Genomic DNA, 19,072 nt, shown 5'->3' with positions numbered 1-19,072 from the left:
AGGCCTATTTTGTAACACAAAGCTAGACGTAAATAGCTATAGTGCCCAGGACCATCCCTGACAGATGGTGCCCTAGGCAAAGTATTTGCTGCCCCTCCCCTTCTTAGCGCCATCCAATCATGATCATGAGGAGCATGGCCTAGCACCTGACCTATCTTGTTCCCACGGGCCTAACGTCAAGCATAGCCCACAGGTCTAGCTCCATACACCTTGGTGGTCTAGGGAGGTAATAGGAGAATAGGGTTGTTCACTGGGACCTTACCTGCTCTGGCAGACACAGAGGGGTACCATTTATGCCGGCTCTTCCCCGCATTGGTCAGCGCTGATCCTCCGCTTGCCAAGCGCCAGAACTTGACTCTTGCTGGACTTCACCTGAACAGCAAGGGGACCAGTATAAGCTCTTTTGCAAGAGTCTTCTGGCTTGACCTGGCGTCTTCTGTGTTGTTCCTTCTACCACCTCTTCTGGTCTTCTGTAGCTCTTCAGGGGCTCTTCTGTGCTCCCCTTCCACCATTGTACTGACTTTGCATAGCCAATGCCAGCTAAGAAAAGTCAAAGTGAGTGGGTGGTAAGATGAAATATTAAACAGTGATTGGCTTGAGGCTATAGCTTCTGATTTGTTGTCGGGCCGCAAGCTGTATTTGGCTCGTGAGTGGTGCCAAATTTGAAAATCTGATGCTCGGCCCCAGCACCAGCCACAGATGTGTCCCCAGGGGGTACATCCTATAAAATGAATGGTAGAAGCCTATTGGTTGCTATGGGCAAACTCTCCACTGGTCTACGTCTCCATTATTTTCACTGCTTGATACATAAACTACTTATTTATATATTATGCTCTTCATTTTAATATGTTGTCAATGGTTTTACCTATGTGTGTTAAGTCCTCATTAATGTTTTCACTACAATAACTTAAATGTGTATTATTGTTGTAATGTATTAAATGGTAACACTCCATTATAGATACAGTTCACAATACCTTGTTCCTAAAACTGTCCATGTTTCAGCAACTTCATGTCCGGTATGTCCTTCAGCTGTTCCATGAAACCAAGACATTCTTGAGACAATTGCCAAATGTTGTTCATTTAACAACATCATACGCTAAGCAGATAACCATATGTGGTGAGTAACAATCACCTTGTGTCAGGAGTAGTTACTCCACCTATTCTCTTATCTAGGCATGTTACAGGATGTTTATAGGTGATTTATTGAGTTATTATTATTAATTTATATCTGTAGCCCCTACATATTGTGCAGTGCTTTACAGATATTGTTTAATCATTCGAAACACCCCTGTCCAAGTGGAGCTTACAATCTCTATTCTCTACCAGACAGAAGGGCCTGATTATTAATGATAACATTTGCAATGTGATCTGGGCATGGTATTACCACCCATGATAGCATTGCAAAATGTGATCATAGCTCCGGAATGTACCTGTGGAACCCTCTGCTGATAAGTTTTACGATGTGTAGCCCATTGGCTACAATGGGCTAATTCCATCTTCAGATGGTGTTAACTGTAGGGGCCAAAATGCGGCATGCATCGCATTCCGGATATTAGTTAATCTGGCAGCATCGTATCCCCCATAGAAACCTATGGGGGATGCGACTGCCCCTCCTTCGTATATGGGGATGATACTAAATACTTGCAGTTACCAGATGGTACAGAAGGAAGGTTTATACAAAAAGTGCTGCTTACATTGTTGTTAGTAATTGTTCCCAGCCACTTAGGTAGAGTGGGGTCTGGCTTTCCAGCTGTATAGGTAACAAGTCTAACATTGCTGAATCTTTTTTTTTTTTTAATTAAGAAGCACAATATTCACGATTACCAAGATTTATATAGATTTTTTTTATTCATTCATTTTTAGCTGGTTTAGCAGGAACTAAGGGTGAATGGTAAGAAATCGGAATCTTGTATTAAACTACTTGCTGGACTAGAATTTCCTTATAATATACAAATGTTTAGGAGGCAGAGGTTCGATATGGATTATGGAAAAATTGGAATAAGCACGATATTCTGCTTATTTCTAAAGATCATAATAACCTTATAGTCCTCTAAATATTAACACAAAGTTTAGGGCTCACTTACAAAAATAATAATTTTGAGCTTTCAGATGGCCTAACAGTATATTGTAAGAAAGATCTTCTTGCATCCTTTGACCACGCAGTCATGTCCTTGCCCAGCAGATTAGTAAGTCATGAAATCAGTGTTAAGGGGCCTATCCATTAGCAGATCTTTTTCAAAGATGAGACAAAAGATTATTTCTTGAAAATTCCTGGGGCTGCGGTGACAGATATCTGTCATGATTTTTGTAAATGACAAACGATATTGCATGACATCATTGAGGGAATGGATTTTTTTTATGTTTCTATTCATTTTCATTAAAAATATCGTTTGTCGTTTACCGCGACAGATATTTCTAATAACTGTCAGCGATGAGTGATAATTGACCAACATGTTGGAGAGACACAAGCCAAAATTTGTCGGCCGCAGGAGTGCGCATTTTCATCGTTCAGAGCTTATCCATTAGCAGATAAATTGAACGACTGAACGATAAATCATTCATCGTTCAAATTTTTCTGCTTATGGATAAGCCCCTTAACTATCTTTCTGTTACCTTAGGGTTGAAATACTGTACTTACCAATGTTCTAATGGTGTTTGTGTACACATGGGACGATTGACAACGATAACTATATCGTTGTACGATCTCCCGGGTGTGCTGGATGATCGATTTTGATCATCCAGCATGCCACCAACTCACCAACGACTATTGTGATCATGGGTCCCTATAGTAACCAGGTAGATATTGACCAGGTTGGCCTGCATGCACGGACGATGGACAGTATCGATATCGTCCATACGTGCCCAGCATTGCAGATTGTTGGCCACCGGAAAATGCACGATGTGAATGATAACTATATGATCAATATCGTTATCGTTCATATCGTCCATTTTAATCGTACCGTGTTTACGCACCTTAATAAATACATCTGCTTGCAAAACCTGACCTTTAACAAGTTAATCTTTAAATTCATAGGCCCTCATTCAGAGCCACTCGCTAGCGGCAGTACGCTCGTTCCGAGCGATGTTCGCACATCTGCGCATGCGTACGGATCGTTATACGCATGCGCGAACCAGTCAGTGCGGCCGAAATTCATGTGCTCGCAATATAGCGAATGCCTGCTATTTTGAGTGACAGAATGAGGCGTATGTGGGTGGTAACAGGGGAAGGTGCTTGAAAATGAGGAGTGGAGATCCGAACGCAGGCGTGCTTAAAGGTCAAAACGGGCGTTTTATGGGTGTGCATAATTAATACAGCAGCGTCATTGACCACGTCACTGGGTTATTTTATAGCCAGAACTGCTCGCAAGATTGTGGTAGCAAAAACCAACCACAAGAATAGCGAGCAGTTCATACGCTGGTCGATGTACTCGATTAATCTAATAAATAGCGGACATGACGTATGGTGCGTGCGGCCAGGGGGCGTTTTTAACAAATAAACGAGCGTATGTTTTGCTCGCTCATTCAGACTTAGAGGTGTGAACAGACTGCAATTTGCGAACTGATCATTTGAATAGCCACCCCTTGTTTTAGAACGAACGACCGCAAATAGCGAACGGCTCTGAATCAGGCCCATAGTGTATGAATTCCAAAAGACCTTTTTAGGTTGCAATCCTTATTAATAAGAACTCCCAAATCTGTTTTACTGTATGGACAGTTTATGCTGCAGTTTGCAGTTAATCATGCACATACAATAGGCAATATTAATATGGCATCAGAGTAAATCATTCCAGTAATATGAACTAGTTTATCTGTAACATAAAATAGTTTGTACCACAGCAAGGGGAATGTATTTTACAGCATTGATTTTTTTTACCAGGTGACCTACATGGAAAATTGGATGATCTGCTGCTGATATTCTATAAGGTGATTGTAAAGTAAAGGCTTTATTGTAAACACTGAAGAGACGGAGCCACACAGATTATACAGATAAAAGTATTATCATTAAAATGTATCAAGCTTACAGGACTTCTGCACATTTCTGTAAGGTTTTTGTTTAGTTTCCAAAGTATCATCTGCTATGTTTTGTTCTTTATGTTCTGCAGAACGGCCTCCCCTCACCAGACAACACTTATCTCTTTAATGGAGACTTTGTAGACAGAGGGAAGAATTCTATAGAAATACTAATAATCCTCTTTGCATTCCTCCTCGTCTATCCTAATAATTTACACTTAAATAGAGGCAATCATGAGGATCCCATCATGAATCTGAGGTACTTGCTGCCTGTCTGGCAAATGTGTGAGTATGTTAGATAGGGCAGATAGGTGATTGGCACAGCAAGGACATTATTTTTGCAAAAACATTGCAGCAGAAACCAATACTAACAAAATACTGTAAATATAATATAGTCACTAGTAAAGTTGTTTTACAGCAGTACCATTGCAGAGTAGAGATGTGGGTATCTGCTGGTATCCAGTGGCATCACTTGGGGGGTGCAGGCTGCTCTGGGTGACACCATCTGAGAGAGTGACACCAAAATAGCAGAGTTGCTTTGCTATTTTCGTGTCACCCCCCAGATGGTGTTACTGATCGACAAACAGGTATGTATGACTCACACATGTGTCATCCACTGAGCTGGAAGAGAGGCAGGGTGCTGCCAATGGGTTCTCGAAGTGCAAGGCAAGCCCCCCATGACGAGAACTGGGGTGTGACATGTGGCCACGCCTCCAAAATGACATGCATCAGGGGGCGTTGCATCATTAGCATAGGACCATAGGAGGTATCAGAGCCGTAACTAGACTTTTTGGTGCCCTGTGCCAGAATGAGCATTGGCGCCCCCCCTATTTTTTAAATGTGGAGATAACAGACCAAAAAAAGGGCCATGGACTCATGGGGAAGGGCCAGGGAAGAGATAGAGGAGGCCAGGAGATGCTGGGGATAAAATACGAGGAAACTACAAGTGAAAATGATAATAAACAGAAAATTGACAGGCCCAAATAGCGCTCCCTGCCCTGCGGTGGCACAGGTCGCACTACCCTAGTTACGGCCCTGGCAGGGATGACAGGGTGAGTAGAGCACACTGTGTGTCACCAACCCCAGTGACACCACTGCTGGTATCTTTTGCCAAGTTTTGGAGACATGGTTTACAGGTCAACAGGGATACCAGTCCTACAAGAAATCTATCAGTAACATACAGTGTGTTTCACCTGCTTTTGACCCCCAAGTTTTTCTTATAACTTTTAAAGTAATTGATGTAATTTAGTGAAATTTGGCGCAGACATATCTTGGTCTATAAGAAACATGAGGAAGTCAAAGCAAGTGTTGAAAGTGTTTTTGCCATTAGCATCCAGGCCAGCTGTTCACGCATGTGCAAAGTGAAGACCAGCTGTTCACCATCCAAGTCAACAGCGCAGTCCAAATTTCAAATAGGGGAGCCATACCCACTGCCAGTGAGGATGGCATTTTGTGTGGTTCCCCTATTTGATTTTTGGACTGTACTGCAGCCCCACTTTTGGAGCCGTCACTGCTAGTCAGTAGGTATTCCTGCTTCTGACAGTGATGTTGTGTACTATGGCGTCCGCATTCATCGTGTATGTGTGTTATGTGCCGGAACACAGCTGAACAACGTGTATTTATTGTCCAGACGTACTGGAAAACTGAGTGGATAAAGGCATACCAAAGACAATTTATTCAGCAGTTTGGAGGTCAAAAACCACCAGCAAAATTCAACATTCAGTTTCTTATAAAAATATTGTAAACCACTGGAACATTATTGGATGACCATGGAGGAATTGTCACAGGAGATGGGAGTTTCCACAAGCACATGCCAAAGAGCTGCAAAAAAGCCGACAATATGCGTCCATATTGTGTTTCTGTTGTTCAAGAATTGAAGGTTCGTGACCAACAGAAGAGAGTCGCGTACTGTAATTGGTTCCAGGCATTTGACAATAGAAATTTGTGCATAATGGATTACACGTAGGTTACCAATGAAGCGTGGTTCCATCTGAGTGGTTACATCAGTTGCCATTATACCTGTATTTGGGCAAGTCAAAAACCTCACAAACTGCATGAGAAACCTCTTCATGCTGAAAAAACTTGGGGTGTGGTGTGCTTTGTCACAGCGCCAAATTATCTGCCCCATCTTCTTCCACACGACTGTGAATACCACAGTCTACATGGAAATATTCAATGAGTTTGTAAATCAGATAGATGATGTGGAATCAGTACTGGTTACTTTCAACAGGATGGTGCCACCTGCCACACCTCCACTGCCAGCATGGCTGAAATAGCTTCATTTTTTGATGATCATGTCATTTCAAAGGGACTTTGGCTACCAAGGTCACCTGACCTTACACCACTGAATTTCTTCCTATGGGGCATGTTAAAAGGGAAAGTGTACCACAACAAGCCACGGACTCTCATGGCACTGAGAGAAAACATTCAGTGGGGATTTGAGACTGTGACTCCCAATATGTTGGTTAAAACCTTCCATAACATGAAGCGACGCATTAAAGCTGGCCTGGATGCTAATGACGAATACTTTCCACACTTGCTATGACTCCTCATATTTTGACCGATAGACCAAAGTATGTCTGTGTCACATTTCACTAAATTACGTTAATTACTTTTAAAGTTATAAGAAAAACTTAGGTGCCATTAGCAAGTGAAACATCCTGTATATCGCTGTAACTGCACATGACTTCATAGATTTATATTAGTAGCACATACTGTCTGGACATTGCAAACAATAGATCAGTAAATTGAATATATGTAGAGGTTGATAGACCAAGATTGATTTCAGTAGTGACTTTCCTTTTGTTTGATGATATTTAGTGGCTTCGTCACTAATATGGTGATAAAGTAGAGATATGCAGCAATATAAGGCTAGAGAGAGTATAGTCTATAAAAGATCCATGATTGTGTCTATTTATATCTCACTCAGGTATGGCTTCACAAAAGAAGTAATGCAAAAATACAAGGTCAGTTTATTTATACATGTTTTTAAATATACCTCTTTTGAAAGTAGGCAATTGTATTTTTAACAAAAGATTGACATCATTACTTTAAATGCTATTTTAAATTGCTTTATGTAAATCTATACATTTGCTCTCTGGAGATACCTTTGCATAAAATAAAGCAAATGTAAACCGCACATGTAAACATACAGTATACTGTATATGCTTCTCATATAAGAATGCAGCTAGTGTGCTAGTGGCATATAAATATAAACATGCTATTCATTTCAGAATACAGCTAGTCTGCAAGTGGCACAAAGGTTTTCCTTTACATACTGTACTCATTTCATTGGGGCTTCCATCGTGTGTGTTACATCTTGAAACCCCATTAAATGAATGGGTTATTGAAACAAATAGTCAAAACTAGAGTGGAAACCATCCATAGGAAAGACTATGGATCTCACTACTATAAGGGAAAACCACAGATTAGGGTCCCCCTGTCATAATGGAAGCAGGCTAGGATGCTTGGTGAGGGACTGGAGACTCCAAGGAGGAGATCACAAAAAGCAGTGTGGCCCCCTTTTCTATAGACTACTGACAACACCCTGAAAAGTGCTCTGACTCTGAGAAGTGGGGAATACTGGGAATAGCAACTTTACAACAGTAGAGGTTATTTAAATGCTAGTTGGTGGCAGTCCTTAGACTCCTTCATCATAGATAGTTTAGCGCTGTTCCTATGTCATAATAAAGAAATAATATAGTTACTTTATAAATAAGGACAAATATAACTTCAACAACAATGAACACAGTTTTGCATACTAAGCATTAAAAATTATTTAACTTGCAGAACCATGCCCAAAAAATCCTACACCTGTTAGAGGATGTCTACAGTCAGCTGCCCCTCGCTACCATTATTGACAGCAAGATTCTCATATTACATGGAGGAGTAGCAGACACTACTGACCTGGATTTCCTCAGCTCTATAAAGAGGAGCAAGGTGAGTGTTCACCAAACAGTGTTCAGCAGGAAATCCTCATGGCTGGAACTAAGGAGCTAGACGATGTTAGCAATTTTAAACATAAAATGGATTTAAGATAGATATAATATATAATATTGATTGATTAAACCATGCAGAGTTGTCTCCAGAGTAAAGTCCTGCAATGTGCTAAATTCTTGAGTTACAGTATGCAGTCACAAAGTCAAATATCTCAATGTAAAGGTGGGTACACTACACACTTGAAAGATATATCTGCAAATCGAATGATCTGCAGATATATCTATAGATGATGGTTGTTCATACACACTGAATGGCCATCATCTATCCAGCAGCCGCGGGTCCCGCTGGTAGGGGGCGGGGCGTGGGCGTGTACGCCTCCCTCCCCGCGGCTGCCGATGTGTGTGTATGGGCGGTCTACAGACCGCCTGTACACACTTGCCAATGGACAGATATGTCTGCCAATATATCTGTCCATCGGCTGAGCAGCACGTTATGCAGTTGGGATGCCGATGGTCTAAATGCCGACCGTCGGCATCCCGACTGTCTAATCCCTGCAAGGGTCTAATGACAGGCGTCGAAATCCCGACGCCTGTCATTTTACCTACGCCGGGAGCCCAACGCCCGGCATCCTGATCGAAGGAAAGCCGGGCGCGGACAGCCACGGGAGGGGAGGGTTAGGTTAGGGGCTCCCGGGGGGGACTTAGGGTGAAGCATCCCCCCGGGAGGTTTAGGCTAGGGGAAGGGGGGTTTAGGGTTAGGCACCCCCCCCGGAAGACTTAGGTTTAGGCTGCGGGGAAGGGGGGGGGTTAGGGTTAGGCACTTGGGGGGGAGGTTAGGGTTAGACACCCCTAAGGGAGGGTTAGGGTTAGGGGGGTTAGGTTAGTGAATAGGAAAATACTTACCTGTCAGGATTAGAACCGTCGGTCTTCCAGCATCCGGCAGTCTTTCATACCGATCCCGAGCAGCACAGCCAATGCTATATGTCTGAAACACCAACCCGTGGCACCCCTGCAAGTGCTTCATGGCACCTCAGGGTGCCCCGGCTCCTAGTTTGGGAACCACTGGGGTAAGGATTACCTGAAACCGACATTGTCAACATTCTGACTATATTGACACTTCATCAGTGTTGACATGCTTAATGAATGTCGACATAATATACTGAACCCATTCTTGAAATATGAAGTTTGACAGCAAGAACTGATTAGGTTAATCTTGTATCACATTCCCAGGTTACAAAGTTGGAAGCATTTCATGTGAAAGGAATGGGTGTTTAATTGCATGCTGCCCCAAATATATTATGTCTACTGTGCCCAATGTCATTCTCCCCTTTGCCAGATTATATTATTTCTATATTGGAGATGGGACTCAGACATTTACAATTGACAAAATAATTTTATTACTGTTACCTTTTGTCCATTCATTAAGCCAACAAGATTGCCATTGTCATTTCATCTTCTACCTTCTCAAACTAGATCCCACCATCACTTACGGTTCACTGACTTAGTAATTTAGGCCAAAGTGTATTAAACCTTATGAGGAGTGGAAAAGTTGCTTATACAAACCAATCAACCAATAGCTAGCATTTATCAAGTTAATTCTATAATATGAAAGGTAGAAGCTGATTGGATGCTATGGAAAATGTTCCTACTTGTCCACTTCTCCACTCTTTAGAAGGTTTTATACATCTTCCCCATAGTCATAGTTTACTGAGGCCTATTGAGTTCTCCAATTTACAGCACCCAAAGCTATTCAATTATCCCAAAGTGAGCAGCCGGCAGCAGTTATCAGGGTTTTGTTTTCACCACTGCACAAGCAGTGAAATAAAAATCCTTGGTAACTACGTGGTTAACAGGTGCCGCAACCCTGTTAGCGAACTAATCCATGAACTTTTCATGGATTCTGTGTGTTAATTCCCGTTATCACGACAATTTAACGGGCATTAACAAAGGTATTGGGTGAAAAAGGGAGCCTAAAGTCTACTGTACCTTCCACACCTGTTAAGTTATCAGGGTTAATTGAATAGCACCTTAAATTGGGTACCCTTATGTCAGTTGTCTAACATTGTTTAGAAATTAAAGCAGGCATACCTGTATAATTGGTTGTGGATACATCTGGTAACCTAATGATGTGAAGAATTGTGACACTTGAAGCTCACTGAAATACTTCATGTGTGACATGAAATGGGGTTTCCTGTATATTACATTATGACACAACAGATATTTCCCAATGCAACAATTTCCTTGCTGGAGAAATGTCAGTGACTCCCTTGTGACACAAGTGTAAGGTTAGATGTGCCTGTTGTAATAATCTTAGTGCCATACCTTTTTGTTGCAGGAAATTGTAACTGAAAGGTCCTTTCTGTATATCGGGGATGGGGAACCTCAGGCCCGGGGGCCGTATAAGGCCTGCGGACTCATTTGGACTGGCCCTCTGAGCTTTTTTCTGCTAACCTCATCTGGCTAGCAGGGTGCCTAGAATGGCACCCTGCAGCCAGAATCTATGCAGAAGTGCCACCTGGTCACACAGAAGCAGGTCACACAGCTGCCTTACAGCTCCCCGGAACATCCTCAGGATGGTCCGGGCATTGCTCTAATCACCGGCGATTGTGGCCCCCACCCCGTGTGACGTCACACAGAGGGGGCGTGGCCTGCATCGGGCCCGCGAATAATGTTATATATATCAACAGGGCCCTCGGCAGAAAAAAGGTTCCCCACCCCTGCTGTATACAAACTCAGAGAAATAATAATATATAGTGTGGTCAATTAAACAAATGACTCTTTCAAAATAGCTGTCTTTATCTACCTTACTATTGGGGTACTCCTGGTATTTTGTATTGCACAGACTGTATACTGTACACATAAATACACCATATCCATTTCAAGATGAGATGTGATCTTTTTTAACTTTCTCTCAATTTTAGTATAAATCAGTTTTGCAACCCCCAAAACCAGATTCACAAAGCAACAATGTAATCCAGACAGCCAACAAACTGCCCATTGATGGCTATAAAAGCTCTAATTGTCCAGACAAACAGATTGACCCTGACCAGTGCCACTCTCCAGCAAACTTTAATCAACACACTGGTGTACTGAATGAGGAATACAGGAATAGCAGCATTCTAGAAATACATTACATGGATTCAAGTATTCGATTGCCTGATATGGCTCCAGATTTAACAGCTATGGAACGTGAGGAATGGAAACAGGTGTGTACAACTTCTTCTAATGTCTACTGTACATTACTAGTCATAGTTCACAATTTCAGCATTTTTATAGTCAAAACTTTGGAGTATACCTAAGTATGACAGGAAAGGCTCTGCCTCACCTGACCGCACATCACTGCCACACACCTATGCAGTGACCACGTCCCCTGCTGTGCCAACCTGACAGCCCCCTCCCGGTATGATATTAGTCTGTAAAATATAATATAAAATTAACCTTGTTATCTAAAGCTGTTAACAGGAGGTAAATTATGTCAAATATATTATGAAGTTAGCTAACAGTACCCAAGTGATGTTTTTGTTAACTGGGTTCAATTTTATTTGCATCTATAAAATACACATTGGGGATTATGTAATAGGATTGTGCAGTATACCAATTTTGCTGAAACCCATTACCCAATTAATTATGGGGGTCATTCAGACCCGCTCGCGAGCAAAGGACGCTCACAAGCGGGTCGATGTTGCCCCACTGCGCATGCGCACGACGGAAGGAGCTCCGTTGTGCGCATGCGCGAGACCCGGATAGCGATGGGCTATCCGTCGCTCCGGGTCTCGCACCAAAGGGGGAGTGCTGCCGATGTTGATTGACAGCACGCCCCCTTTGGTGGGCGTGCCGGGGGCGTGGCTGCCAGACGGAGGCGTTCCCATGGGAACGCTGCCTTCTGAAGCCGGCCACACTGACATCAGTAATGATGTCAGTGGAGTGATTTTGGCTCTGATAGAGCCAAAATCACTCCTGGGCTTGCGGCAGCGTCTCGTCGTAAACCCGATGGTCGCGATGGTCAACGACCATCGCGACCATCTTTTTGGCCGCTCGCATATGCTGTGGGTGGTCACCCACAGCTATGCGAGCGGCCAGGAGGCCGCTCCATTTTCAGGTAGGAGGGCACTGATTCAGAGCGAGCGCTCTGGTCAGAGCGTTCAGCTCTGAATCAGGCCCTATGTTTGCTGCTGTGTTCTTAGAAAGATAAAAGTTGACACCTGATTACCAGTACACAATATACCAAGTTATAAAATAAGCTCCACGGTTACCTGTTATAGCCATTTCATTGCTTACTGTCTTACCATGAATATTTAAGACATGTTTGTCCCAAAATACGTAATTAAGAAATGATTTAAAATAATTATTTGTTCTTGTTGATCTCTTTTTTTTGCCTACATTTGTTTTTGGCTAAGATTGTGGACATATTGTGGAGTGACCCAAGGAACCAAAATGGCTGCTTACCAAACAGTTTTCGAGGTGGAGGTTGTTACTTTGGACCAGATGTAACCACAAAATTACTTGACAGATACAATTTAAAATTGTTGATCAGGTCACATGAATGTAAACAAGAAGGTTATGAATTATGTCACAATGGAAAGGTACGGGATACCTAGTCTTTGTTCTGTGTTTGGATTTGCAATAGTAATTAAAAAGTTCTTTATTACTAGGACATTTTTTGGTTTGACACAAGAAGTATCCTCGATACATCTACAGAGTGTAACAATAAATGCTATTAACATACATGGAAGGCTTCCTTATGGATGCATACTGTATGTGCATAGCTAGCAATCCAATTTAATTTCTGTATTACATGGGAAACAATTAATTTTGTTTGATTTATCAACATTTGTACTTAAAGAGACTATGGCCCACCACCCACAGCCTATACGAGCGTGCAGTTTGATGGCCGCGATGGTCGTGACCATCGCGACCATCGAAACTGCGAGCCAGAGCCTGCGGTTGAGGTTTTTAACCGCAAGGCCCGGAGTGATTTTGGCTCTATCAGAGCCAAAATCACTCCCACTGACATCACTAGTGATGTCAGTGGGCCGGCTTCTGACGGGAGGCGTTCCCGTGAGAACGCCCCCGTCAGGGAGGCACTCCCACCAAAGGGGGCGTGCTGTCAATCAACATCGACAGCACGCCCCCTTTGATCAGACACAACGAGCGAAGGATTTTCCTTCGCTCGTTGCGTCTGGCGCATGCGCACGACGGAGCTCCCTCCATCGTGTGCATGCTCAGTGCAGACCATCGACCCACTTGCGAGCGGACAGCCGCTTGCGAGTGGGTCTGAATCAGGGCCTATATTTGCCTAATGTTCATAATAAGAGCTTCTAGTTAGTTTCATGGAAGTCTAATAATGTTCTCACAATACAACCATATGGAGACATAGACCAGTGGTAAGCGATAGGTGTGACATTACTTGGGCACAGTAGGAGATCAGTGATGGTGCTACTACTGTAGGTCAATAAGGACTGAAAATGTGACAAAGCAGTTAAAGGATACAGACACATCTTCTTAGGTTTTGACTGACTCTGGGTTGCATGTAATACGAATGTAATTCTGGACACCTGCACTAAACATAATGTGAACAGAATGCTAATGCCACTCTATGCCCATATCCTGAGCTGTACGCATCAATGCAATCATACTCCGGGGCACTGAGAGGGGAAGGAGAGAGTACTAATTGCCTGGGCTTGATGGAGGACAGCAGGGTCAGCAGCAGTCGCCTCTGCTTGATCCGGCACTCTGCAAGCCACATGGTGCCCCATGCTCTGTGAGGTGGCACCGCCCACACATCCCTACTTACGGCCCTTTCACTATCATCAGCACTTACACCTACCCCATGCTGGCTGCAGGAGATGCGATTGAATTTGGCATGCACTGTTTATATGCATGACTCAGAATAGGTAGTAACTCTGGCTACAAGCCAATGCACAACCCTGGAATGTTTTTATTGTTACTAGTATGCCAACCTGTCATGTCCATTCACCTGTCTCAGAGAAATGATTGAGATGCGTACAACTCTGAATTGCTTATAAATTCAAAAAAATGCATATGCGACGCATGCTCAGTTTGCTACACATCGCTAGATATGGCTGCACTCAAACTTGCCCATTGTGCATGTATGAATAGCATATCCATTCCCCCTCTGCAGGGAGAAATAAAGTAAAGAAAACTTATGGTGCTACTATCACTATACAATACTATTAAGAAGATTAATTGAATGTATATATTCACCCTGAAGAGCTTTTTTCCATGCAGACAATGGGGGAGATACTGTATATCAAGCCTTGGAGAGTGATAAAGTGGAGAAGTTGTCCAAAGCAACCAATCAGCTTCTATCTGTCATTTCAAAGACTGAACTAGATAAAAGTCAGGAGCTGATTGGTTGCTTTGGGCAACTTCTTCACTTTATCATTCTCCAAGGCTTGATACAACTTAATACAACTTAACAAATTTAAAACTGGTAAACCATCTTTTTGCTTCTGTACAATCATAGGTCTTTTAGAAGTTTACAATATATATAGAGCATCCCAGCATGGCCTACCACAGTTCAGAATGCCCTAACAGCAAAACTTTGGCAGGGCATACTGGAATGTGTAGTTCCACCGCTGGTGGAGTAGCACAGTTTGCTTACACCTGCCATCTATAATGTACCAAGTGCATCGTGTGTAGCTTATTGTACAAGGCATTGTGTTACTTTCACAAATCTATATAAATCTGTGAACTAAATTAAAGTTTAAATAAAAACAAACTGAACAATATAAAATACTTGCCTGTTAAACCACTGCGATCCACAAGAGTTTGAACAGGTATTTGGGAGGGTTTGGGTACATTACAGACACTCCACAGAAACTACAGTTGTTTTGCACCAATTTACATTCTCTCATAGAGACTTCAGCAGAGGGATGTAGTGGGTGTGCGGGATGCCAACGGTCTATATACCGGCGCCAAAATTCCAGCAGCTTGGGATCCCGGCACCAGTATCCCGACCGTCAGCATCCCAAAGGTAAGTATCATGGTGATAGGGGGACGTTAGCGTTAGGGTGCGAGATTAGGGTTAGGCTCTAGGGGGAGGGTTAGGGTTAGGCTCTAGGGGGAGGGTTAGGGTGCGGGGAGGGGGAGGTTAGGTTTAGGCACCAGAAAGGGGGTGTTAGGTTTAGGGTGCAGGCAGGGGGAGGTTAGGCTTAGGCACTGGTGGGGGATGTTAGGGTTAGGCATCGGGGAAGGAGGGTTAGGGTAGGGGTTAGGGTAGGAGTAAAGAAATTACTTCCCATTAGTTGCTATGGGTGTCGGGATTCTGGCTGTCGGGATGCCACTGTCAGTATTCTGACCAGCGGCATCCCGACAGCCGGGATTCATACCCAACCCCATCAGAGAGAGGAACTAATGTAACCTGACCACAACATCCTTTTAAACAAGGTGTCTAACATAAAAGTTGTGGAAACATATGTATATATTTGTAAATTGTACAGATTGATTTGTTCATATAAACCTATTTCTATGTGATCCTAATTTCCCTTTTCCTATTTTGATTACTTTATTTAATTGTTACCAATAAAGGGCAATTTTAACAAAAAAATTATTAACACTCATTTTATTGCTAATCATATTAGAGAGATTTTGGGGTAACTTTGTGGTGTTGATTCCGAATATGACATCAGTTTTGCTAGATTGCCTCTATTTTTTGAGATACATGGATGAGAAACAAGAAAAACACATTAGACAACTGTTAACTGACTGCTGGTTGGTTGGCTGATCACTTATACAGTATACGGAGAGGGAATATTCTAGAATGATCATGGAGAGAACACCTAGAATATTCACATGTCTCACCTTCTAGAATGTTTCGATAGATTCCCATCCACACATTATGGCTAAGTTTCCTGTTACTTGAGGATATCCATTTATCGGGATGCAGTCAGGATACCAATAGGCGCTATCCCGCCCGCTGATATTCTGACACTTACATCCCGACATGGGACTAAAAATAAAGACAACTACAGAATCCCGACACACCGAATGAAGGTATGCCGGGTGTCTTAGCGTCTAGCCGCGTGGGGGGGAGGGTTAGGTTTAGGGACCCCCGGGACAGACTTAGGGTTAGGCACCCCCTGGGAGGGTTAGGGTAGGGGAAGGGGGGGTTAGGCTTAGGCACCACTAGTGGGGGATATGGTTAGGCACCCCCCCAGGAGGGTTAGGTTTAGGGTGCGGGGAGGGGGGGTTAGGTTTAGGCACTAGGGGGGAGGTTAGTGTTAGGCACCCCTAAGGGAGGGTTGGGGGGGGAGGGGAGGGTTAGGATACTTACCTTCAGCTGTCGGTATTTCGACCCGTCGCTGTCGGTATTTGATCCGGCACTAAACAGCCACCGGCATTACATACCGATTCCCATTTATCCATTAGAGCAAACTAGAGCCAATTCAATAAAACTACTTTCATTTTTGAATTCAGCAACCTTAAAATACTGTAAATTCTTCAAATATCTTTGGCAACTAAACAAATTGTTATTTATTTTTTGTTGGGCTGTGATCTATTTAGCTGTACAAATAAAAATATTACCATGTATAAAATAGTAAGTAAATATTACAACTATTAATCATACATGCCTACCCTCCCGGAATTCGGGGTAGGCTCCCGATTTTTTGGGTAACCCCCCGCACCACATTTACACAGGACCGGGGCTAGGCTTCCCAGCGCCGATCCTGTGCTGCACAGGTGAGCCCCTTCCCTCCCCTGAACGCTTGCCCAATAGCGCCAGGAGGAAGGTGGCAGGCAGGCGGGCTCAGGCTGTGCTAACACACACTTCACCGCCAGCGCTGGCGGTGATGTGTGTGTTAACCAGCAGCCAATGAGAGTCAGACGACTCTCATTGGCTGCTGCTGCTACTGCACATACATCAACGCCAAGCGGCGACGATGTGTGTGTTAAACAGCAGCCAATGAGAGTTAGATAGACTCTCATTGACTGCTGCAGCCACAGCGCCCACTGCAAGAGCCGGCTCCCTTCTGGCTCCTGCAGTGGGTAATGGGAGAGACGTCATGATGTCTTTCCCATAATGCAGAGTGCGCCAGCCCGGGAGGACTGACGTGCGGGCGGCGGTGGCGGGAGCGTGTGTGAGGATACCGGGTGTCCTGGGTATCCTGGGGTTCAGGGATCACACAGTGGAGCAGGTTATAATGAAGGAATGATGAACTTTATTCATGGAGACACAGAAATTCAGCAAACAGTAAGCAGGGTTATATCATTACAGTCCACTCAGAGTTCAGCAAAGTCTTTTCCAGCTGCTGTATATCTCTTCCCTACCTGGCCAGCTGTAACAGGGAACACAGAGCTGCTATATATCTCTTCCCTACCTGGCCAGCTGTAACAGGGCACACAGAGCTGTTATATATCTTAAGACACTGAGAGGGGACAACACCCCAACCTTCAGAGTCACACTCTACACACACACTATCCCACAATTCCTCTTGCTGCACCACCCTACTTCCCTCTCTCTCCCTCATTGGTGGGCTCAGGTGTCAGTCTTTGCAGAGAGGAAGGAGGAGGGTTTTGTAACAGGAACACACCTTTGCTGTCTGCTGCTGGCAAACTTCCTGTATGAGACATGCAGACTGAGGGTTTCAATTTAAGAACACAGAACTGGGTCATAACTCTTTTCAACATGCAGGCAAGTCCTAGAAGTCCTTTTCCCTTGTCTCCTCACATACCTCCCCCTTCTTAAATCGAGGAGACAGACATGGTCCCAATGTTGGAGTCCTGACTGTCGACTCGGCCCGAGGGTCTGCGAAGCTTGATATTTGTTTCCTCACATCTGGATAGCCCGTCAGCATTGTGATGTTCTCGTCCCTTTTTGTGAGAAATGGAAAAGTTGAAACTTTGTAACGCCAGACTCCACCTCAACAACCTCCCATTTTCCCCCGAGGTTCTGTTTAGCCAATACAACGGGTTATGGTCAGTGACAACAGTAAATTCTTTCCCATAAAGATATGGTTGTAGCTTCTTTAAGGCCCAGACTATGGCTAGACATTCTTTTTCAATAGTGGCGTAGGCTATCTCTCGGTCAGCTAGTTTACGGGATAGATACACAATTGGATGTTCCCTACCATCTGCTCCCACTTGACTCAACACTGCCCCAAGTCCACACCCTGATGCGTCTGTCTGCACAATAAACTTTCTGTTGTAGTCAGGGGCAGCCAACACTGGGGCTCGAGTCAGCAAGTCTTTTAAGGTGTTGAAAGCTTGCTCACATTCAACAGTCCATTCAATATTCCGAGCATATCTCTTTTTGGTCAAGTCTGTCAGAGCCTTGGCCACGGTGCTGTAATGTGGTATAAATTTCCTGTAATAGCCAGCGACTCCAAGGAACGCCCGCACTTGTTTTTGGTTGACAGGTTGGGGCCAATTGGAAATAGCCTCCACCTTTGCCGGATCAGGTCTGATAGCACCTCCTCCGACCCGATGTCCTAGGTACTGAACCTCAGCCATCCCCATTTGACACTTATCTGGGCGTATGGTGAGTCCAGCCTGTCTAATCCTCTTCAGCACTTCTGTCACCTGAATTAAATGCTCCTCCCAGGTATGGCTGAAGATGGCAATGTCATCTAAGTAGGCTTGGGAAAAGTCTTGACACCCCTCCAAGAGGTCATTAACCATTCGCTGGAATGTGGCAGGGGCGTTCTTCATCCCGAAAGGCATTGTAGTCCACTCAAAGAGTCCTTCCGGTGTGATGAAGGCAGAACGCTCCTGGGCCTCTTTGGTAAGTGGGATTTGCCAGTAGCCTTTGCTCAAATCCAATGTTGAGACAAACTCAGCCCCTCCAATCCGATCCAGTAGCTCATCAACACGGGGCATAGGGTAAGCATCAGTGGTGGTGACTTCGTTCAATTTGCGATAGTCCACACAAAACCGTGTGGTCCCATCTTTCTTGGGAACCAACACAACCCCAGCAGCCCATGGGCTTTTAGATGGCACTATGACCCCCAAAGCTAGCATCTCCTCGATCTCAGCCTTTACCTGCCTCATAACACCTGGAGTCATCCGGTAAGCGACTTGTCGGATGGGCCTAGCACTCCCAGTGTCCACATGGTGGGCGGTCAGATGAGTTCGACCAGGTAGACAAGAAAACTGGGCCTGTT

At 44.0% G+C, this 19,072-nt stretch overlaps 1 protein-coding gene across 2 annotated transcripts in view; it reads left to right on the top strand.

Annotated features, from left to right (window-relative positions):
* Nucleotides 1-19,072, top strand: part of PPEF1 (protein phosphatase with EF-hand domain 1) — a 78,362-nt gene that overhangs the window by 22,512 nt on the left and 36,778 nt on the right. For both annotated transcript variants that reach the window (XM_088451634.1, XM_088451635.1), the window contains exons 5-11: nt 1,003-1,117; nt 3,878-3,924; nt 4,104-4,270; nt 6,941-6,977; nt 7,801-7,950; nt 10,871-11,155; nt 12,347-12,532. In XM_088451634.1, the coding sequence (XP_088307760.1) occupies nt 1,003-1,117; nt 3,878-3,924; nt 4,104-4,270; nt 6,941-6,977; nt 7,801-7,950; nt 10,871-11,155; nt 12,347-12,532 (987 nt within the window). The remainder of the gene's footprint in view (nt 1-1,002; nt 1,118-3,877; nt 3,925-4,103; nt 4,271-6,940; nt 6,978-7,800; nt 7,951-10,870; nt 11,156-12,346; nt 12,533-19,072) is intronic.

This window comes from Taudactylus pleione, unplaced genomic scaffold (assembly GCF_031769625.1).
Source record: "Taudactylus pleione unplaced genomic scaffold, aTauple2 ptg000026l, whole genome shotgun sequence".
NCBI classification, from domain to species: domain Eukaryota; kingdom Metazoa; phylum Chordata; class Amphibia; order Anura; family Myobatrachidae; genus Taudactylus; species Taudactylus pleione.
The sequence above is the reverse complement of the archived record's forward strand: the minus strand, read 5'-3'. Positions and strand labels throughout refer to the sequence as shown.